The sequence below is a fragment of the Cucurbita pepo genome, chromosome LG08, assembly GCF_002806865.2.
Source record: "Cucurbita pepo subsp. pepo cultivar mu-cu-16 chromosome LG08, ASM280686v2, whole genome shotgun sequence".
In the NCBI taxonomy this organism is placed as follows: Eukaryota; Viridiplantae; Streptophyta; class Magnoliopsida; order Cucurbitales; family Cucurbitaceae; genus Cucurbita; species Cucurbita pepo.
Window position 1 is genome coordinate 6,811,566 of NC_036645.1, and position 16,302 is coordinate 6,827,867.

Consider the following 16,302-nt stretch of genomic DNA (forward strand, 5'->3'; position numbering starts at 1 on the left):
GTTCAACTAATTAGGATATATATTATTGACTCAAAAGTTAAAGGTTTAAATCTCCATGTCCTTGTGTTATAAATATTTCATTGGTCCGGGAATCTCTCTGTTGATACTGTAGATTTTTTTTTTTTTTTTTTTAAAAATATTAAAATATATAAATTATTTAAATCAATAAAAATGATAATAGGTTCTAATAAATTTTTTTGGTGTGTTCCTGGAGTGTTTTTTATTCATAAATTATTCATTATTTAAGAGTCTTTTAAATAATGAATAATTTTTATAATATAGTTTTAAACAAAAAACAAAAAATAAACTACAACGCCAATAACACACCAAAAAAATCAAAATAAATAAAATGCCCATCCAACCTTTCTAAGTACATTTGTCCAAAACGTTTCAATATGGCTAAAGAATCAAACGTTCAACCTATTTTTACAAATATCCCTCAGTCAAAAGCTAGACGATGTTGCAAAATGTACATCATATGAACACGGGTCGAGGTATAACCCATGGTCGTGCATCGTGATAAAAAGAATACAACCAAAGTTTCCATTTTAAATATCTGATTGTCAAGAATCCTCCATCGAAGAAAAAATGGCGATTCTCAACCGAAACCGAACGTCCACAAAAGTACACAATACTAATGATTTAGATTCATTCTGTCTATCTCAAGCTCATTTCCCAGCATAATCATAGAACACAGAAAAAAAAGAAAATAGTTCTAACCAGAAACCATGATATTTCTGAATTTCCCAAGAAATCAGGCTAAGGACCTATTATTCAGAATGTACAGTTCATAAAAAGAACAAAATTCTTTCATCATTTTCTTGGCAGATCATAAAAAGGCAGTTTCTTGGATTCAGAACACGACTATCATCTCAAAGCAGGTTCAACAACTTGTTGGGAGGATGTTCTTATTTTCCTATGACACCAACCAAAGCATTCAAATTACAGCACTAAACCACCAAACACAAAGAAAATGATACTAGAAATTTTCTGGGGAAAAAAAATCATTAATTGAATTCACTAAAAAGATTCAAAATCTATGAGCTAGAACCATCCTAAAAAAGAGGAAAAGATTAAACCTCAAGATACAATTTGACCTCCATAAGACCTCACTAAGGTGTTTGAAGAACTATCTCCAGTGGTAACTTTAGAGGATGGAATATACATGATAACCTGGACACACTTCAATTTCGTCATGAGGTTAAGAACTAAATGAAGGAAAGTAGTCAATTTTACCTTTTTCATTTCTGTACCAATGGATATCTAAAGAAATGTGTAGAACTCACTTCAAGTCCAGAAAGAACGACCCAAATGAATTGAGCAAATTCAAGCAACTCTAGAACATAAAGGCTTGAGAATGAAGGGCTTCCAAAATAATGGTCAATCTCGAACAGGGGTTTCTTCTTTCATTTCCCTGTTAACTGATTGACCTCCATCATCCTCATCAATGGCGGTCTTTCTAGTTTCTTGGTCGGCAGTCTGCACCGGCAGTTGCTGATCAGAGCCAATCTTGTGCTCACCTTCCTTGGTGTCTGGATTCTTCTTCATTGGATCTTTGTTCTGCGCTAAATCACAGAAAAAATCCGTCAAAACCTTCTCATAACCCGGCATTTTTGCATACCCAGGGAAATAGTTAATGTCAATTATAAGATACCGAGTCCCAATTTTTGAGTCCCGAATCACGTTGAAGTTAAAAAGATTCAAGTTCAGGGAGCGCCGCAACCCTCTAGCAATGTCAGTGACGAAGCTCAACGGTGGCATCTCTGTATCGTCAAGCTGCATCATCTTGTAGAACTTATCGTTAATTTTCTCACGAGGGGTCAAATTCGAAACCTGCGAAAATGACAACAATCCTTCTACATTTCCCAATTTCGCTTCCGGTTCATCAGGCAGAGATTTCCTCTTCACACATTTCACATATTGCCCAACAACGTAAACCTTAAAGATAATCCCTCCATGATTTACGAACTCCTGCAAGACTATCGGAGGCTTAAGCTTGTTCAAACAATCATGGTTGAAAACGAGCGCCATTTTGTGAGATTTGGCACTGCCATCAGCCACCAACGGCTTGGCAATGATTGGGAACTTCAAACCCTCCCAAGCCTGCCGATCAAACAAAGTTTCCTTATCGTAAATCACAATCTGCTTGGGGATCCCAAACGATTCATTGGCGTTATCAATCTTCAACTCGGAAACCACTTGAAGCATGGAAATCCGGTTATGAAGTCTCTCAATCGAGTCCGGTGAGTCCAAAATCAAGGCATTAGGGTTCTTTACTCTAAACTCAACCAGCTGCTTCCTCCAATCCTCACCGTAATACTTGTGAAGAATGCAATCAAATGGCCCTTGATCAAGAAGTGGCCGGTCAGTGTCGATTCGAACAAGATCAATCCCTCGAGACGCCGCGAGGCTGACTAATGAGTCTTGGATGAAGCTCTGTTGCTTCTTGGGAGCCAAAGCATACCCTATACAGAACCTACGTTCCGCCATTGATACACTACAAAAATTACACTAAGAACTAGAACCAAAAAGCACGACACTCATCAAAACAATAACAAAGAACTCGCATAAACAAGATTCACATTCACCAGAACACCGAAATTTGAACCCCGAGGAAGCTCTCGGAACCTTTGAAGAACTAGGGTTTCGTTTCTTCTAGGGTTCTTGAAAGAAAACGAAAAATTGAAAAGCTTTGAAACAGAAGAAATGAGTAATTTTAAAAATTAACCTCCAAATATTTTGATTTGAAACCAGTTTTCTTTTTTTTTTTCTTTTTTTTTTTTTGCATGTGAAAAGACGACTTTACCCTTTCTTATTTAAATTTGGAGGTATGTCCAAAATTGAATAGGCAAAATTCTTCTTCCCTCTCTACCCATTTCTTGCTCGATCAACCTTATTCTCGTTCAATTTCTTGTTCGATCAACATCATTCTCGTTCGATTTCTTGCTCGATCGACATTATTCTCATTCAATTTCTTGCTCAATCAACTTTATTCTCGTTCGATTCCTTGCTCGATTAACATCATTTTTGTTCGATTTCTTACTCGATAAGCATCTTCTTTCTTGGTCTTGATCTAGTTAGAGGCGAAGAATTGGAAAAAAGACAAAAAAGGGTAGGAAGTGACCGGGGGCTAGGATTAGGGTTTTGTCTTTTTTCTCCATCTCGATCTTGGTCGGGATTGGACTAGAAAAAAGACGTTTTTTCTTTTTTAAGAATATGTTTTAATTCTTTTTTTTCTTTTTCTTTTTTAATTTGCACAGTTTAACATTATTTTTTATTCATAAATAAGGTAGGTATCACAATATCGTTGGTTACAAACATCTCTACCTATGATCACTTTCTTACGAAGAAATTGACTCGGACCCAATTAGCCGTGTTTAGAGAAACATGTTTTGGTCCTCTTCTAGAAACAAACATAATGTTCTATAGACCATTAACACAATATATTCTTCATAGAGAAGTGAATGAGAGTACGATGCATGTGATTCGTTTGAACCTTTTGGGACAAAAATGTCATTTAGTCCGAGCGAGTATAACCTCATTACTAGACTTGGACTTATATATGGAAGGAGCGTTGTTTGTCGTGTTATACTTAGAGCTAAGTATTTGAACACTAACGAATATATGAAGGGATTTGAATTGGCTTGCAATGATCGACAAGAGAATACAACAAATGGATTATACCCGACTCAGTATCAGTGATGAGCGAAGGCGTGCAAAGGAGAGTTCAAATAGAAAGCAACAAACGTACCGTCGTTATGGTTACCCGCACACTTTCTATGAGATCCTACAATTTACGAAACATTTTTATAAGTGTGTGGAAACCTCTCCCTAGCATATACGTTTTAAAACTGTGAGGCTGACGACAATACGTAACGGACCAAAGCGGACAATATCTATTAGCACTGGGCTTTACTTGTTACAACGACTAAATCACGAGCTCGAAAAAAATACGTCCACAACATGTCTATATATAAGGCTCTTCTTCTGACCTCCCAACCATTTTTTATGTTATTATTTTAATTTGATGTTTTCTTAACATATAATAATATAAAACCTGATTAATATTAACTTTTGCTTAATTCAAAAGTGAGTTGGTAAACCACATAAAAGAATACAAAGAACGCTAAGAGTATTCAGTTCATTCCACACCATCAACTTCTTCCTTCCTGTGTTTCCTATCTATCTAAACCTTTTGACTCTTTTGTTTCTGTGAGAGCTCTCTGGCGTTCGGCTATCGGACTTGCGTTTAGCCCCGCCTTGTTTCGGTGCTGCAACGCCATTTCTCGATGCATTTGCCACAGCCTTTCGGTTGGCAACTGCTGGTCTCTTCCCCTTCCTTTCACTCATCTTCTCCGGTCTTTTCCCCTTCCTTTCACTCGTCCTCTCCGGGAAATCCTCCGGTCTTCTCCTCTTGTAATCTACTCGCTTCTCCTTACTGTTGGAATGCGATTTAGTCCATTTCGTGCCACTGCCTTTCGCTTGGTTCTTCTTCTGGGAGCCGGGTTTGCTCGCACGCAGGCCCTGGTAGGATGCAACCGTAGCTTTTGGGGTTGCCCTCTTGCTGCTGTCTGGTGTCCTTAAACCTGAATCCACAGCCCTTTTCTTTGCTGAGCGATCGACTTCAGTAGATGGGTTATTACGTTTCTTGAGCGGGGTCGATGTCAAGTTTGGTTTGGCATGAAAGAGCCTCAGTGCTCGATCACGCAACTGTAGTTTTTGATTGTTAATTACTGAATTTGCTGCTTCCTGCACAGACATAGAAGCAATGCGTTGTTCTTAGATTGAAATTGAAAGATAAAGATGTAAACCAATGGGAAAACATGCAGTTGTCTTCAAGACTAGAGGTGACAAAAACAATCAGGGAAGATAGAGAGAAAAATAAGTTAACAGATATCTAGCTTTTGCCTATGTATTTACTAACTGCTCCCCAAGTGTTTCGGTAGCCAGGGTTCGAGATGATCAGAAATACCAACGAGGTTTTAATTTAACTAAATCTGAAGGTTAGAGCTCAATAACTCAGCCATTGTTGAGCTGAACTTTCAGTGTAGCAGCCCAAGTCCACTGCTAACAAATATTGTTTGCTTCGGCCCGTTATACATCACTGTCAGCCTCACAGTTTTAAAACGCGTCTATTAGGGAAATGTTCCACACCTTTATAAGGAATGCTTCGTTCTCCTCCCCAACCAGTATAGGATCGCATCCTTAATACTAGTGGAAGTTAGTCATGATTCATGAACATGATGCAAAGAGTGGGGACGTAAAGTGGATGAAGCCCAGTCGGAATCCACCGTGAGCATGATGCAAGAGATGAGGCCTCAGGTACCCGGTTATAAAAAAGCATAATAAAAATACCAAGCTCCTCAACCAAAAGAACAGAATTTAAAACCTCGTCTACTAGATCCAGACAGACAGGAAAGTGCGCACACACGATGTCGATACACCTATCAGCATACTCGTGTGTGCGCAAACATGTAATTTAAACCATATATTATTATTAGATCAATCAAACTAATTGAACTAACAAAACAGTAAAAAGTGTTTTCTCGTCATTTAGTAAAAAGTGAAGAAAATGAGAGAAAACCAATGAGCTTACAGATCTCTCTAAATGAATGAACATTAAAATCAAAAAAGCCGATCGTACCTTTGTTTTAAAGAAGACATACGCAAAACCCTTCCCTATGTTCACATTAGGATCTCTGATGACCCGAACAGCTTCGACATTAGATCCCACATTCTCGATTCCGCAAAATAGTTGATACAATTCTTCATCCTGAAAATGTAGATGTATAAAACAACCATAAACCAACTTTACATAACTTAGCATCAAGGAAGGGAAGAGGAAAGAAAACTTGCGTATAGAAAAGGTTACCTTTACATCAAATGGAAGGTTACCCACAAAAACAGTTCTCTTGGGTTCATAGATTGGGGAACTTCCTACTTTCAACTTTTTACGAGGCGGGCATGCCCTATCAACACGTATATGATTTCCTGCAAACTAAATTCACATATATAAAGATCATGAATGGAAATAGCCAAAGCTACAAGTTTCGACTTCGAAAAGCTAAGAAGAAGAGGAAAAGAGAGTAAGAACTATACCACAGCCATGTTATGGGACAGAGAAGCCTGTGCTGATTCCTCCGTTTTGAAAACAACATATGCATGAGAACTGCAAATCATTCATTTTCATCACTAAAAACGGTATATAATGTCTTAAAATAAGAATAAGCAACCATATCCAGTAATTCTCTCCTAAGGACCTTTCCTAAAATCATGATCTCTTAAAGAACTCTAGGAGTCAAAGCGGCATGCAAGCAAACTGTGCACGCTAAGAGAAAAGGGGAGAGATGTTCGAAATTACTATCACTATCACAATCAAGCCGCCCCCTACCCTATCTCTCAAACTCTAAAAGGGCCCGTCACTTCGTTTGTACCTTCTGGGCTTAGGCTTCCAACTGAAGTGACCAACCATATAGTATAACCCTGATCAAGTAAGATCATCCTAAAACCACGATCCCTCTCTCTAATTTTGATTATAAGTGAACAACGATTCAATATCGAAACAATTAAGCGACATTTATCAAATTCAATAACATCACATTATGATATAAAATCGTTACCTGTCCGCATCTTCATTGACTTTCTTTGAAAGAATTGCTCCCTTCCTAGGTTTTTTGCTCTGATCAGAGAAAAAGTACAAAATTCTTAAGTTTGAAGATCGATAAATTGAGAAAAACAAAACCCCACGAACTCGAAATTCAAGATAATGAACAAATAGAAAACAATGCTTACATTTGCAAGTGGCACAGAACGGATCCTAACAGATTCTATTTCTCCAAATTGGCTAAACTCCTTGCCTAAAGCTTTTTTCTTCACTTTCAATGGCAAATTCCCAACAAAAACAGTTCTCAAAAGCTTGCTTTCATCATCAAATCCCTCCTTCGTTACCAACATCTCAGAAAAATCGTCCATCGCTTTCCTCTTCTTCCCAACAACAGTGCCCCCTGAACCTTCCACTTCATCTTCAGCTACTTCTGATGCACCATACTTCTTCGCTTCATACTCTCTCTCCAGTTCGTCTCTCTTCCTCTTCTTCTTCTCTTTCGTCAACTTCACATCCACACCGAGTTTACTGTCACTCCTTTGTTCGTCTATCTTCAATTCGCCGCTAAATTCAGAACCGATTTCCGCACCGTTCCTTTTGTTCTTCTTCACTACGCCTCGGGATTGAAAACCCCTTTCTTCATCATCCTTCTCGATAACTTCATTATCCAATTCCCGGTCCCGAGACTTCTCCTTCCTCTTCGATTTCTTGACTTCCGACGAACTTTTAACACCATTCTCAGCAGAATCCAAATCCATTCCAACCCGTTTCTCCTTGCTCTTCTCCCTACTCTTTACATCATCGATAGTATGACCATCAGCGCCGCCACTGGGAGATTTTTCAGCAACTGCCGCCACAGGAGTTGAACTCGTATCTTTCCTACGAAAAGGGTTCTCAGTGGAGAAGATAGAAACGCCATCACTTTCAGCACCAACGTTGCCGAACAGAGTCTCGAAAACGCTGGAGGAAGCAGAACCAATGGCGACTTCTTCGGAGGAACTTTTGGGGCCGTTGGTTTTCTTCTTCCCCATTACTCTTCTTCTGGGCTGGTTTTCTGCAGATTCTGTGAATTTACAGGTTGAAGTAATTGCGGCGAACAATGGACATTGGAGAAGATGAATTTTGGAGCCCTAGGGCTTATTCCGTGTCGGATTGGGAATGATATATATTTCTTTTCTTTTATTATTTATTATTGTATAAATTAATAAAATAACTTTATTATTTGGGTGATTTTTTTAATAAAAAAATAATTTATTCATTTAATCTCTCCATTAATTTAATTTAAGTTATCATTCATTTAATAAAAACATAAATAAGCAAAATAATAATAATAATAATACATAAATAAATAAATAATTGTGAAGGGAGGAGAAGAGTCGAGCTATTTTTCTACCGTACCTCTACAGTGTCGTCACTGCACCCGTGGTTCTTTTATGCATGCATGTGAAATCAATTTGGTCGCCCTTAATAATTGCATCATATCTGGACTGTGAGGGCTAAGACCTCCCTTACAGTATCGTCACTGCACCCTATGCTTTTATGCATGCTGATGTCATTTATTGTATCTTCCCCCCTACAGTATTGTCACTGCACCGATGCTTTTATGCATGCTGATGTCATTTATTGTATATTCGATTTGTTCGCTCTTAGTAATTGCATCATGTCTGGACTGTGAGGGCTGAGACCTTCCTTACAATATCGTTACTGTCGGTGCTTTTATGCATGGACCTCCCTTACAATATCGTCACTGTCGGTGCTTTTATGCATGCTAATGTCATTTATTGTATCTTCGATTTGGTCGCTCTTAATAATTACATCTATAGTTGTGATTGTCTGGATCACTCTATTTATTTTGGAAGTTTTAAAAATGTTTAAAGGTGTTTTTAAAATAGGAGATATTAAAATCAAATATTTATTATTATTTTTTAAGTTTAAAAAGTATTAGAAAAATTTTAGAAGTTTAGTAAAATATAATATTAATTTTTTGAATTTGTTAGCTAAACAAATAGGAGAGGGTATAATTGGGAAAAGGGTTTTAATGGAGGGGTAGAATTGGGAGAATAATTTTGTCGTGTAATTAACCTAAGCAGGGGAGAAGAAACGTAATTAGATTCATTTCTTCTCTCTTCCTTTCCCGCGAGTTTCAGCTATGGATTCTTCTCTGCGCAATTCTCTCAATCCCAATAAACTTCTCAAAGAAGAGTGAGTAATCCCATTTTCCTTCATGTTTCTCAGCTTCAATTTTGTTTTTCCATGTTTCTTGTTCATTTCTTCGATCTTCAGATTCGTTAGCAATTTGACTGGATCTTCTATGATCGAGATCGCGGCGCTTTCCACTATTATACCTGTAATTCCCTTTCGTTTTCCTTTAATCTCATTTTTTCTTGTGTTGCACTATTTCTCTAGCTTACTGGAAATTTTTTTGGCTGCTTTTCTCTCTGAGTGTGCAGATTCTGGTGATTCTTCGGCATTCATTCTACTCCAGCGGCGTGATTGGTGTGTCTCTTAAAGCTTTTCTGAGTTGATTGTTTTTTTATGGTTGTTTTTCTTCCAATTCATGTGGGTTTTGAAGTAGCATTTGGCGGGTTGAACTTCTTGATTCTGGATTCCTCAGCTCATTCGGACTCGTGCTTTTGCTCTTGTATCAAACTCGGAACTCCGTCTCAAATTTTAGCTTTCATTTTCTTTCTTAAAGAATAGGCTTTAACAGTTACGATGCAAGACGGTTGAATTGACTCCCTCCGCCCCTTTTTCTTTCCTGGGTGGATGAGATAACAGACACAGGGTCGAGTTGTGATGCAATTAAAGTTTCGAAATGGCTACCCAAATTTGAAGTTCTTTATTCTATCGATCATTCCTCGGAATTACATTGACATTGGTACCATGATATAGGTTGAGCAAAAGAAGTAGTAGCTATTTAGCCACTTACTAATTAGTCGCTTTAATTTTACAACGGTATTATACATGGAAATATTATTATTGTCTTCCTACTACAATTTGATGATGAATGGATTGTGTTCAAAATGTTGGGATTGGTCTGACTGCATCATCTGATACAGTTGCTTATTTGTTTGCAAAGGCTCAATTAGGTTGACCAAGCCTCTAGATATGGAATGTTGGATGATGAAAGTCCCACGTCGGCTAATTTAGGGAATGATCATGGGTTTATAATCAAAGAATACTCTCTCCATTGGTATGAGGCCTTTTGGGGAAGCCCAAAGCAAAGCCATGAGAGCTTATGCTCAAAGTGGACAATATCATACCATTTTGGAGAGTCGTGTTTGTCTAACATGGTATCAGAGCCATGCCCTAAACTTAGTCGTGCCAATAGATTGGTAAATCCTCAAATGTCGAACAAAGGACTCCAAAAGAAAAGGAGTTGAGTCTCGATTAAGGGCAGGCGTACTTTGTTTGAGGGGAGGTGTTGGATGATGAAAGTCCCACATCGTCTAATTTAGGGAATGATCATGGGTTTATAATCAAAGAATACTCTCTCCATTGGTATGAGGCCTTTTGGGGAAGCCCAAAGCAAAGCCATGAGAGCTTATGCTCAAAGTGGACAATATCATACCATTGTGGAGAGTCGTGTTCGTCTAACATGGAATACTATGAATGTATGGAACTGTTATTTCCTTTCTTCATCATGTGGTTAATCTTAGATCTCTTTGTTACCAAATCATACTGCTGCAGATGCTTCACTGAAGAAAAGTGACAATCCAGTTATCCACTCAAAGAGCTTGAAGCGATACTTGGCTGCCATTACTGTAGATTTTCTTGTTATCGTGATTCCCACTATCTTATTTTTCACTGTAAGTAATGTATGGGAGATTAAACGTATTGTATCAAGAGTATTTGTTTATTTGTAGTTCATCACATAATGCTATATGATTCATCACTATGATCTCTATTTCTTCTTTTCTGCTTTAGGCTGAGGATTTCTTTATGCAGATGTACTCAATACATTTTTATTTCTGGACTCTGAATGTGGTGCTTATAGACTCAAATGGGGTCTGAGGGATATATGTTTACATGAGAGAGATGTTCTATTTCACTTTTATGTTTTCCTTTCGTAATCCTCTTCATTTCCATGATAAATGCCTCATTTAATTGTTATGATTGGAAATCCCTCATCTTGATAAGTTTTGTCTATTTTCATTTGAGACCGACTTAATTTGCTCATTTGGTATCCTGGACTAATTCTTGGGTGGTTTTGTTTCCTAATTATTCATATGACAGGTTCTAGCAGAAAGGTCATGTCTGTGTGCGGTTTTATTGACTTTTCTATTATTGTTGTTGATTGCAGCTAAAGGGTAAGACATTTTCTTTTCATATTAAATATTGTACTTTTTACTGGGGAATTATCCTTATTGTTCATTCGTAGTATATAAAATGTTGCATGAGCTGCTGCTGGGCAAACAAGTCTCTTCTGCATCACGCTGACAAAAAGCCATTGTACTCCCAACACAGAATTCACAGTCATTCTCCAACTTGGGAAACAGCAAACCAAAGTCTAAAGCAAAATATTTCATCTTTTAGGGTTGTTGTGGTATGCTTTTTAAATCATTGTTTATCTATCACATGTTTCGTGCAAATGTAGTCTATATTCTCATATCATCTAGAATATTCTTTTTGTTAAAAATGTCAATGCAGATGATCACAACATGCTTGTGCATATTGGCTGTTGATTTCAGAATATTTCCCAGAAGATATGCTAAGACAGAGACTTACGGTACAAGTCTGGTAAGTTTTTGTTCAGTTATCAACAACCTTTACTTTATTATTATTATTTTTAAAGTTCATCTTTATTCTCACTTTTTGTATATAAAATCTTAGCACTATTTATTTTTCGGGCTTGGCAGACAACCTAGATGACACTTTCGTTTTAAAAATTATTTATCGACATTTCCTCCACCCCACCCCACCCAAAGTATAGGCTTACTTTCACTCAATTAGTCCTCTGTTTCTATGTTTTTTATTGTCCATTTTAACATATATGTAATTCTGTTTTTGACAATTTGGAGAACTTGATGGGAGGCTCTTTGTGGCAAGGGATGGGGAGGGTGATAGCCATCATTTGGTTAACACAGGTTTTAATTTCTGTGGTGGGGTACTGGAGTTGGAAATTAAGCCTGAAAAGGGAAGCTCTTTTGGATAAGTCGTTGTGGTATTTTCCTTTGAAACCAAGTTCTCTGTGGTAAAAATCGTCTCTTTAGCCACTTCTTTATCCTTACTCTGGATTCCCCTCTCCTGTTTGTACCTTAGAAGAGGTCATGGTTAACATTGTTCCCTAGTTTTAGTTGCTAAGAATTGGAGTCTCTTTTTCACCATTTTTTTTCCCGTTTTCTTCCTTGTTCTAAATTATAATTTAAGCTTTAGTGAAGCACCATGAGTTGGCCTAGGAGCCAATCAGGGACATGGTGGTAATCTATTTAGGATTTATTATACTACGAGTTTTCTTGGCAACCAAATGTAGAAGGGTCAGACAGTTATCCTTGTGAAGTGGGTGTAAGCTGGTCCGTACACTTGTGGATATTAAAAAATAATTTCAAGCTTTTCTTGCGTTTGCCATGTATTTTTGTATGGCTTCTCTTCTGGTACTTTCATCTATCTAAGTGAAAGTTGATTTATATTAAAACAAAAATGGCCTTTGTAACTAATAATTGTAGAAGTAACAATTCTGACATTTGTGACCGTTGGAGGATATTAGTGGTTTTGGGGAAACTGAGACCTGGAGAAAGGTATGAAGTGTGAAATTGTAGTCTGAAGTTAGTCTTGCCATCTAACGTTTATATCTTTCTCCTTCTCTGCTTGACTACTCTCTTTATAGATTATCTCTCTGGTGTCAAACGATGTCATATGCAGTTGGCATGATATAGAAATCTCTGAAAGGAACAATATTGGAAATTTAGCTTCATTTTCTTGAGACACGATTGTGCTTCTTTCTGGAACAAGATTACCAATATTGGAAAATTTCCTTCTTGCTTTTGTTCCCAGTCTCTCAAAAAATAAAATGCTAACCTGGGAGGATAAATAAGTAGCTGAAGATCTCAGTATACAGTGGGATCTGAAGTGGCCACTTCATGGAGTTTTTCAGGTTGTGTGGATAAGATATTCATCTTTATAGGGACATTTCTGTTACAAACTAATAGCTAGAGCATTAAAGAGTATGATTATCCAACCGAATTCCCACTTTATTCTTTGACGTCCCGACATCCACTAGACCTTACTTTACGTGTTCTTATCACTTTCACTCTTCCATTATTGTTTAATGTATGACTTAATCTTTCAGTGAAGAATACGTAATTCTACTAATTAGTGATAATTCTCATAGTATGTACCACTTAACTGATGATATTCAAACACGAGTATTACAGATGGATCTTGGTGTTGGTTCATTTGTGCTGGCAAATTCATTAGTTTCTCAGCAGGCACGAAATGTCCCATCCACGTGAGTAATTCATTCCTTTATCATATGGTATGTATACATATACATCTTCATTGCCTGATGGGTATTTAGTTCTATTCTTGAGGTCATCACTCTCACGAGAGCATTATGAGGTCTCTATGCAGTTATATGCTTGAAACACACCCATGTATTCTTATTGATCAGAAAAGTTTTGAAACGTATGGTATAAGACAATCTCCAAAAATTGACATGCCATGGATGGGTATAATAAAATTGTTCTACGAATTTTAACATGTAAATAATACTCAATTTACTGATAGGGAAAATGGATTCCTGCCTTAAAACACTGAAATATATATTCCTTAAATATTAAACGTCAAACATGATTCCTTTTATAAAGCTAGGACATGGGGGGAAATCCTTAACAACTTTATGACTAAATCACTGCATTCTAGGTATTCTTTATTTATTAATCTTGGATTCAAGAACTTGAAAGAATAGCCATATGAACAAGGTTCCTAGTATTACTCAATGTGCACTATTCTTTATTCAAGCTCCCACGTTTGCCTGACTTGGAGGATTAGTTATAACACCTTTCATCGTTCGTTATTTTCACTCAAGTTATTTCCTTCTTTAACTCATATTAAATTATTGTGGTTACATTGTTTACTAATATGTGGAATTCAGCTGCAGAGCATTTCACAATTTGTTGTTCTTCTTTCTTTTTCAGAAAGCAGAAAGGTGCATTAAAATCTGTTTTTCCTCTTATTGTTCTTGGACTAGTTCGTCTTATTACTACTACTGGTGTAGATTATCAGGTAAGTTCGTTTGTTGGTTTTTCAATCACATTAATATATTAATGTCAAATGTAGGTGGAGTCTTTGAGATGTATTGCACGATTGCATTTTATTAAGATTATGCTTCTGTATATTGAAATGATGGAAAATTTTCACACATTAACTAGAATACCATGATATGTTTTATTGAACATGATTGGAACATAATATATGCTATAGATTGTGCAATTGGAGGACATCCCTATTAGGCTAATTTCTTTCACTGTGTAATTCAAATATATTAATTGTGAAGAGATCATAGAATATGTTAGCTATGAAATTTATTCTTATTGAAAAAGTCTGCGTTTGCCCAAGGCTGTTACCTATAAAATATATTGCTCCACAAACAAACTCGCTGTTGACATATGGGGGCATAATTTTTTTTTTTTTCAATTTAAATTTTTATACGTGAAACATACCTTCTGATGTCTTCTTGTAGGTTCATGTGGGAGAATATGGGGTGCACTGGAATTTCTTTTTCACACTTGCTGGTGTATCAATTCTTACCACTATCATTAATATTCCTCCACAATATTCTGGAATTTTTGGTACAACAATTCTAGTAGGTATAGTTCAACTAAATTATATCTTGTTAGCAAGTATAACCTCAGAATCTATGATAAGTTCATTAAGCATTTTGTTTTGCAGGGTACCAGTGTTGGTTGACGTATGGGTTAAATACTTATCTTCTTTCAAATCAGAGGGGATCAGATATAATCAGCCAAAACAAGGAAGGAATTTTTAGCATATTTGGTAAGCATTGGTTTAAATTTGAGTAAATATATATATAGGCTGCATTTGAATAAAAGAACAAACTCAACCGAAGAACTACAATTAAAACAAGACCAAGATTTGAAAGAAGAAGAACAAAAACCAAGAGATTTTTTTCTCAGGAAACCCAGAAACTCAAATCGAAATGGTCGAAAGCTTTGCTTTTGATTGAATTTAGCTGTCGCATGCTGATATGCTTGTTCGAGAAATTCCTTACTCTCTTTGATATTCTCTATGGATTCTGGATTTTTTTTTCTTCTTCCTGGGAAACGAAAAACTTTTAATCCTCCTTTACTGTCACAGTGTGCTCAGTAATTGATCATTCCATTCGCAGGGTATTGGAGTATTTACCTTATTGGCGTGCAGTTGGGAAACTCTATCTTCTTTGGAAAAAATTCAACTGCTACGCTAAGGAGCAATAGAAGAGCAAGGATAATAGTTTGGATACTTGCTCTTTCCTTTTGGTATTACTCTATACCTTGAGCTCTGCAAGATTTTTTTCTTTTTCAGGAAAAGAATGCCTGAATGGATGTTAAAATTCTAAAATTTATCTTAATGCCTGTGTCAGGATGGCAACCTTGCTTCTGGATTCCTATGTTGAGAGAGTTTCTCGAAGAACGGTAAAGACATTTCTCTGCTAAGCCATCTCTTTACATTCATAATGGTTTTCATAAAACTACAGTTCAATCTTTTTTTGCAGTGCAACCTGGCATACGTTAATCTGGTACTGGCACAAAATTTACAGGTTCGAACTCCTTTTCGTTTTCCTACCACCAGAAAAACTATATATTTAGGACTCGTTATCTTGAAATGAAGAACACTGCTACTGGCCATTCTGGTATGGCATATTTAAGGAGGTTGGATTCAGGCCATGGCGCTTCTACCAATAATCCAGAATAGAATGATTTATCGTTGCATGTTCATTGATTTTCTTTCTCATAACTGAATAGGATAAATGATATGTATGCCTCTGAATTTCACTCCAAAACTCGGAAGTAGTCGAAGAGACGGTAGCTTTTGCGCCATGATCGAGAAACTTATAGCAACATTATTTTACAGGTTTTGGCAATACTAATGCTTTCTAGTTATGTTACTGGAAATGGAACTTCTGTTCTTGAAGAAGCGTTCAACAGCAATTTATTGGCTGCATTTCTTTTGGTAACATCTCTTCAATTTCCATCCTTTTGTATGCCTTTTTTTTATCTCTTTTCCATTTTTCATTATCTTTTTCTCCTTTCAGGCAAACTTGCTCACTGGGTTAGTTAACTTGTTTGTCGATACCCTGTCCACGTCATCCATCTTCGCTTTATTTATTTTGCTTGCGTATGCATTTACTTTATCGACGCTAACGGGACTGGCCAAGTTCTATGGCATTAGGCTGAAGTTTTGGTAGGCAAAACAACATCAATCTTATTGTTGTTGTAAAGGTTAACTTTTGTTCGAACCAGCTTGTGTGCATCTAAACTATTCTCATGGAACAAAGTTTGACCCTACGAGATCTGGTTGTTAGGTAACTCATAGAATATTAAATCTTAGTAAATGACCGTTATTAGTGTGCTGAAGGTCGATTATCTGCACATAATAGAAGCTATCTAAGGTATCATCGTTTGAAATTACCATTATTGCTCCCATTTTTTGGCCATTAAAAACAAAAAAAAGTTAGAATTACATTTATTTCGGCTCCA

At 36.7% G+C, this 16,302-nt stretch overlaps 3 protein-coding genes across 4 annotated transcripts; 1 reads left to right on the top strand and 2 right to left on the bottom strand.

Moving 5' to 3' along the window:
- Positions 1–523: 523 nt before the first annotated feature.
- Positions 524–2,698, bottom strand: LOC111800839 (inositol-tetrakisphosphate 1-kinase 1-like). 2 transcript variants are annotated; one of them, XM_023684715.1, is made up of 2 exons: positions 1,237–2,698; positions 524–916 (listed from the first exon to the last, which is right to left on the bottom strand). In XM_023684715.1, the coding sequence occupies exon 1, from the start codon at positions 2,488–2,490 to the stop codon at positions 1,381–1,383; it is 1,110 nt and encodes a 369-aa protein (XP_023540483.1). In that variant the 5' UTR covers positions 2,491–2,698; the 3' UTR covers positions 524–916; positions 1,237–1,380. The 2 variants fall into 2 exon arrangements, with proteins under 2 accessions (XP_023540483.1, XP_023540482.1); XM_023684714.1 differs by having other exon boundaries at positions 1,080–2,698.
- A 1,345-nt stretch (positions 2,699–4,043) lies between these two features.
- On the bottom strand, positions 4,044–7,761 carry LOC111800814 (nucleolar protein 12). The gene is made up of 6 exons (XM_023684669.1): positions 6,793–7,761; positions 6,621–6,679; positions 6,100–6,169; positions 5,873–5,998; positions 5,645–5,773; positions 4,044–4,749 (listed from the first exon to the last, which is right to left on the bottom strand). Exons 1-6 carry the CDS (start codon positions 7,633–7,635, stop codon positions 4,183–4,185), a joined length of 1,794 nt encoding a protein of 597 aa, XP_023540437.1. The 5' UTR covers positions 7,636–7,761; the 3' UTR covers positions 4,044–4,182.
- A 961-nt stretch (positions 7,762–8,722) lies between these two features.
- On the top strand, positions 8,723–16,179 carry LOC111800825 (uncharacterized protein At4g17910). Its single transcript, XM_023684694.1, has 16 exons — positions 8,723–8,806; positions 8,888–8,951; positions 9,055–9,100; positions 10,295–10,413; positions 10,841–10,914; positions 11,072–11,150; positions 11,255–11,344; positions 12,979–13,052; positions 13,741–13,828; positions 14,286–14,412; positions 14,495–14,599; positions 14,952–15,081; positions 15,186–15,237; positions 15,318–15,362; positions 15,677–15,775; positions 15,858–16,179. Exons 1-16 carry the CDS (start codon positions 8,754–8,756, stop codon positions 16,008–16,010), a joined length of 1,398 nt encoding a protein of 465 aa, XP_023540462.1. The 5' UTR covers positions 8,723–8,753; the 3' UTR covers positions 16,011–16,179.
- Positions 16,180–16,302: the final 123 nt, after the last annotated feature.

Coding starts and splice junctions, on each gene's coding strand:
- LOC111800839 (XM_023684715.1), bottom strand. CDS start 2,490: ATGGCGGAACGTAGGTTCTGTATAGGGTATGCTTTGGCTCCCAAGAAG.
- LOC111800814 (XM_023684669.1), bottom strand. CDS start 7,635: ATGGGGAAGAAGAAAACCAACGGCCCCAAAAGTTCCTCCGAAGAAGTC. Junction 5,774..5,872: donor ACCTTCCATTTGATGTAAAG/GTAACCTTTTCT, acceptor CTACATTTTCAG/GATGAAGAATTGTATCAACT. Junction 4,750..5,644: donor ATGTCTTCTTTAAAACAAAG/GTACGATCGGCT, acceptor ATGTCTGTGCAG/GAAGCAGCAAATTCAGTAAT.
- LOC111800825 (XM_023684694.1), top strand. CDS start 8,754: ATGGATTCTTCTCTGCGCAATTCTCTCAATCCCAATAAACTTCTCAAA. Junction 13,053..13,740: donor GCACGAAATGTCCCATCCAC/GTGAGTAATTCA, acceptor TTTCTTTTTCAG/AAAGCAGAAAGGTGCATTAA. Junction 14,413..14,494: donor TGGTACAACAATTCTAGTAG/GTATAGTTCAAC, acceptor TTTGTTTTGCAG/GGTACCAGTGTTGGTTGACG.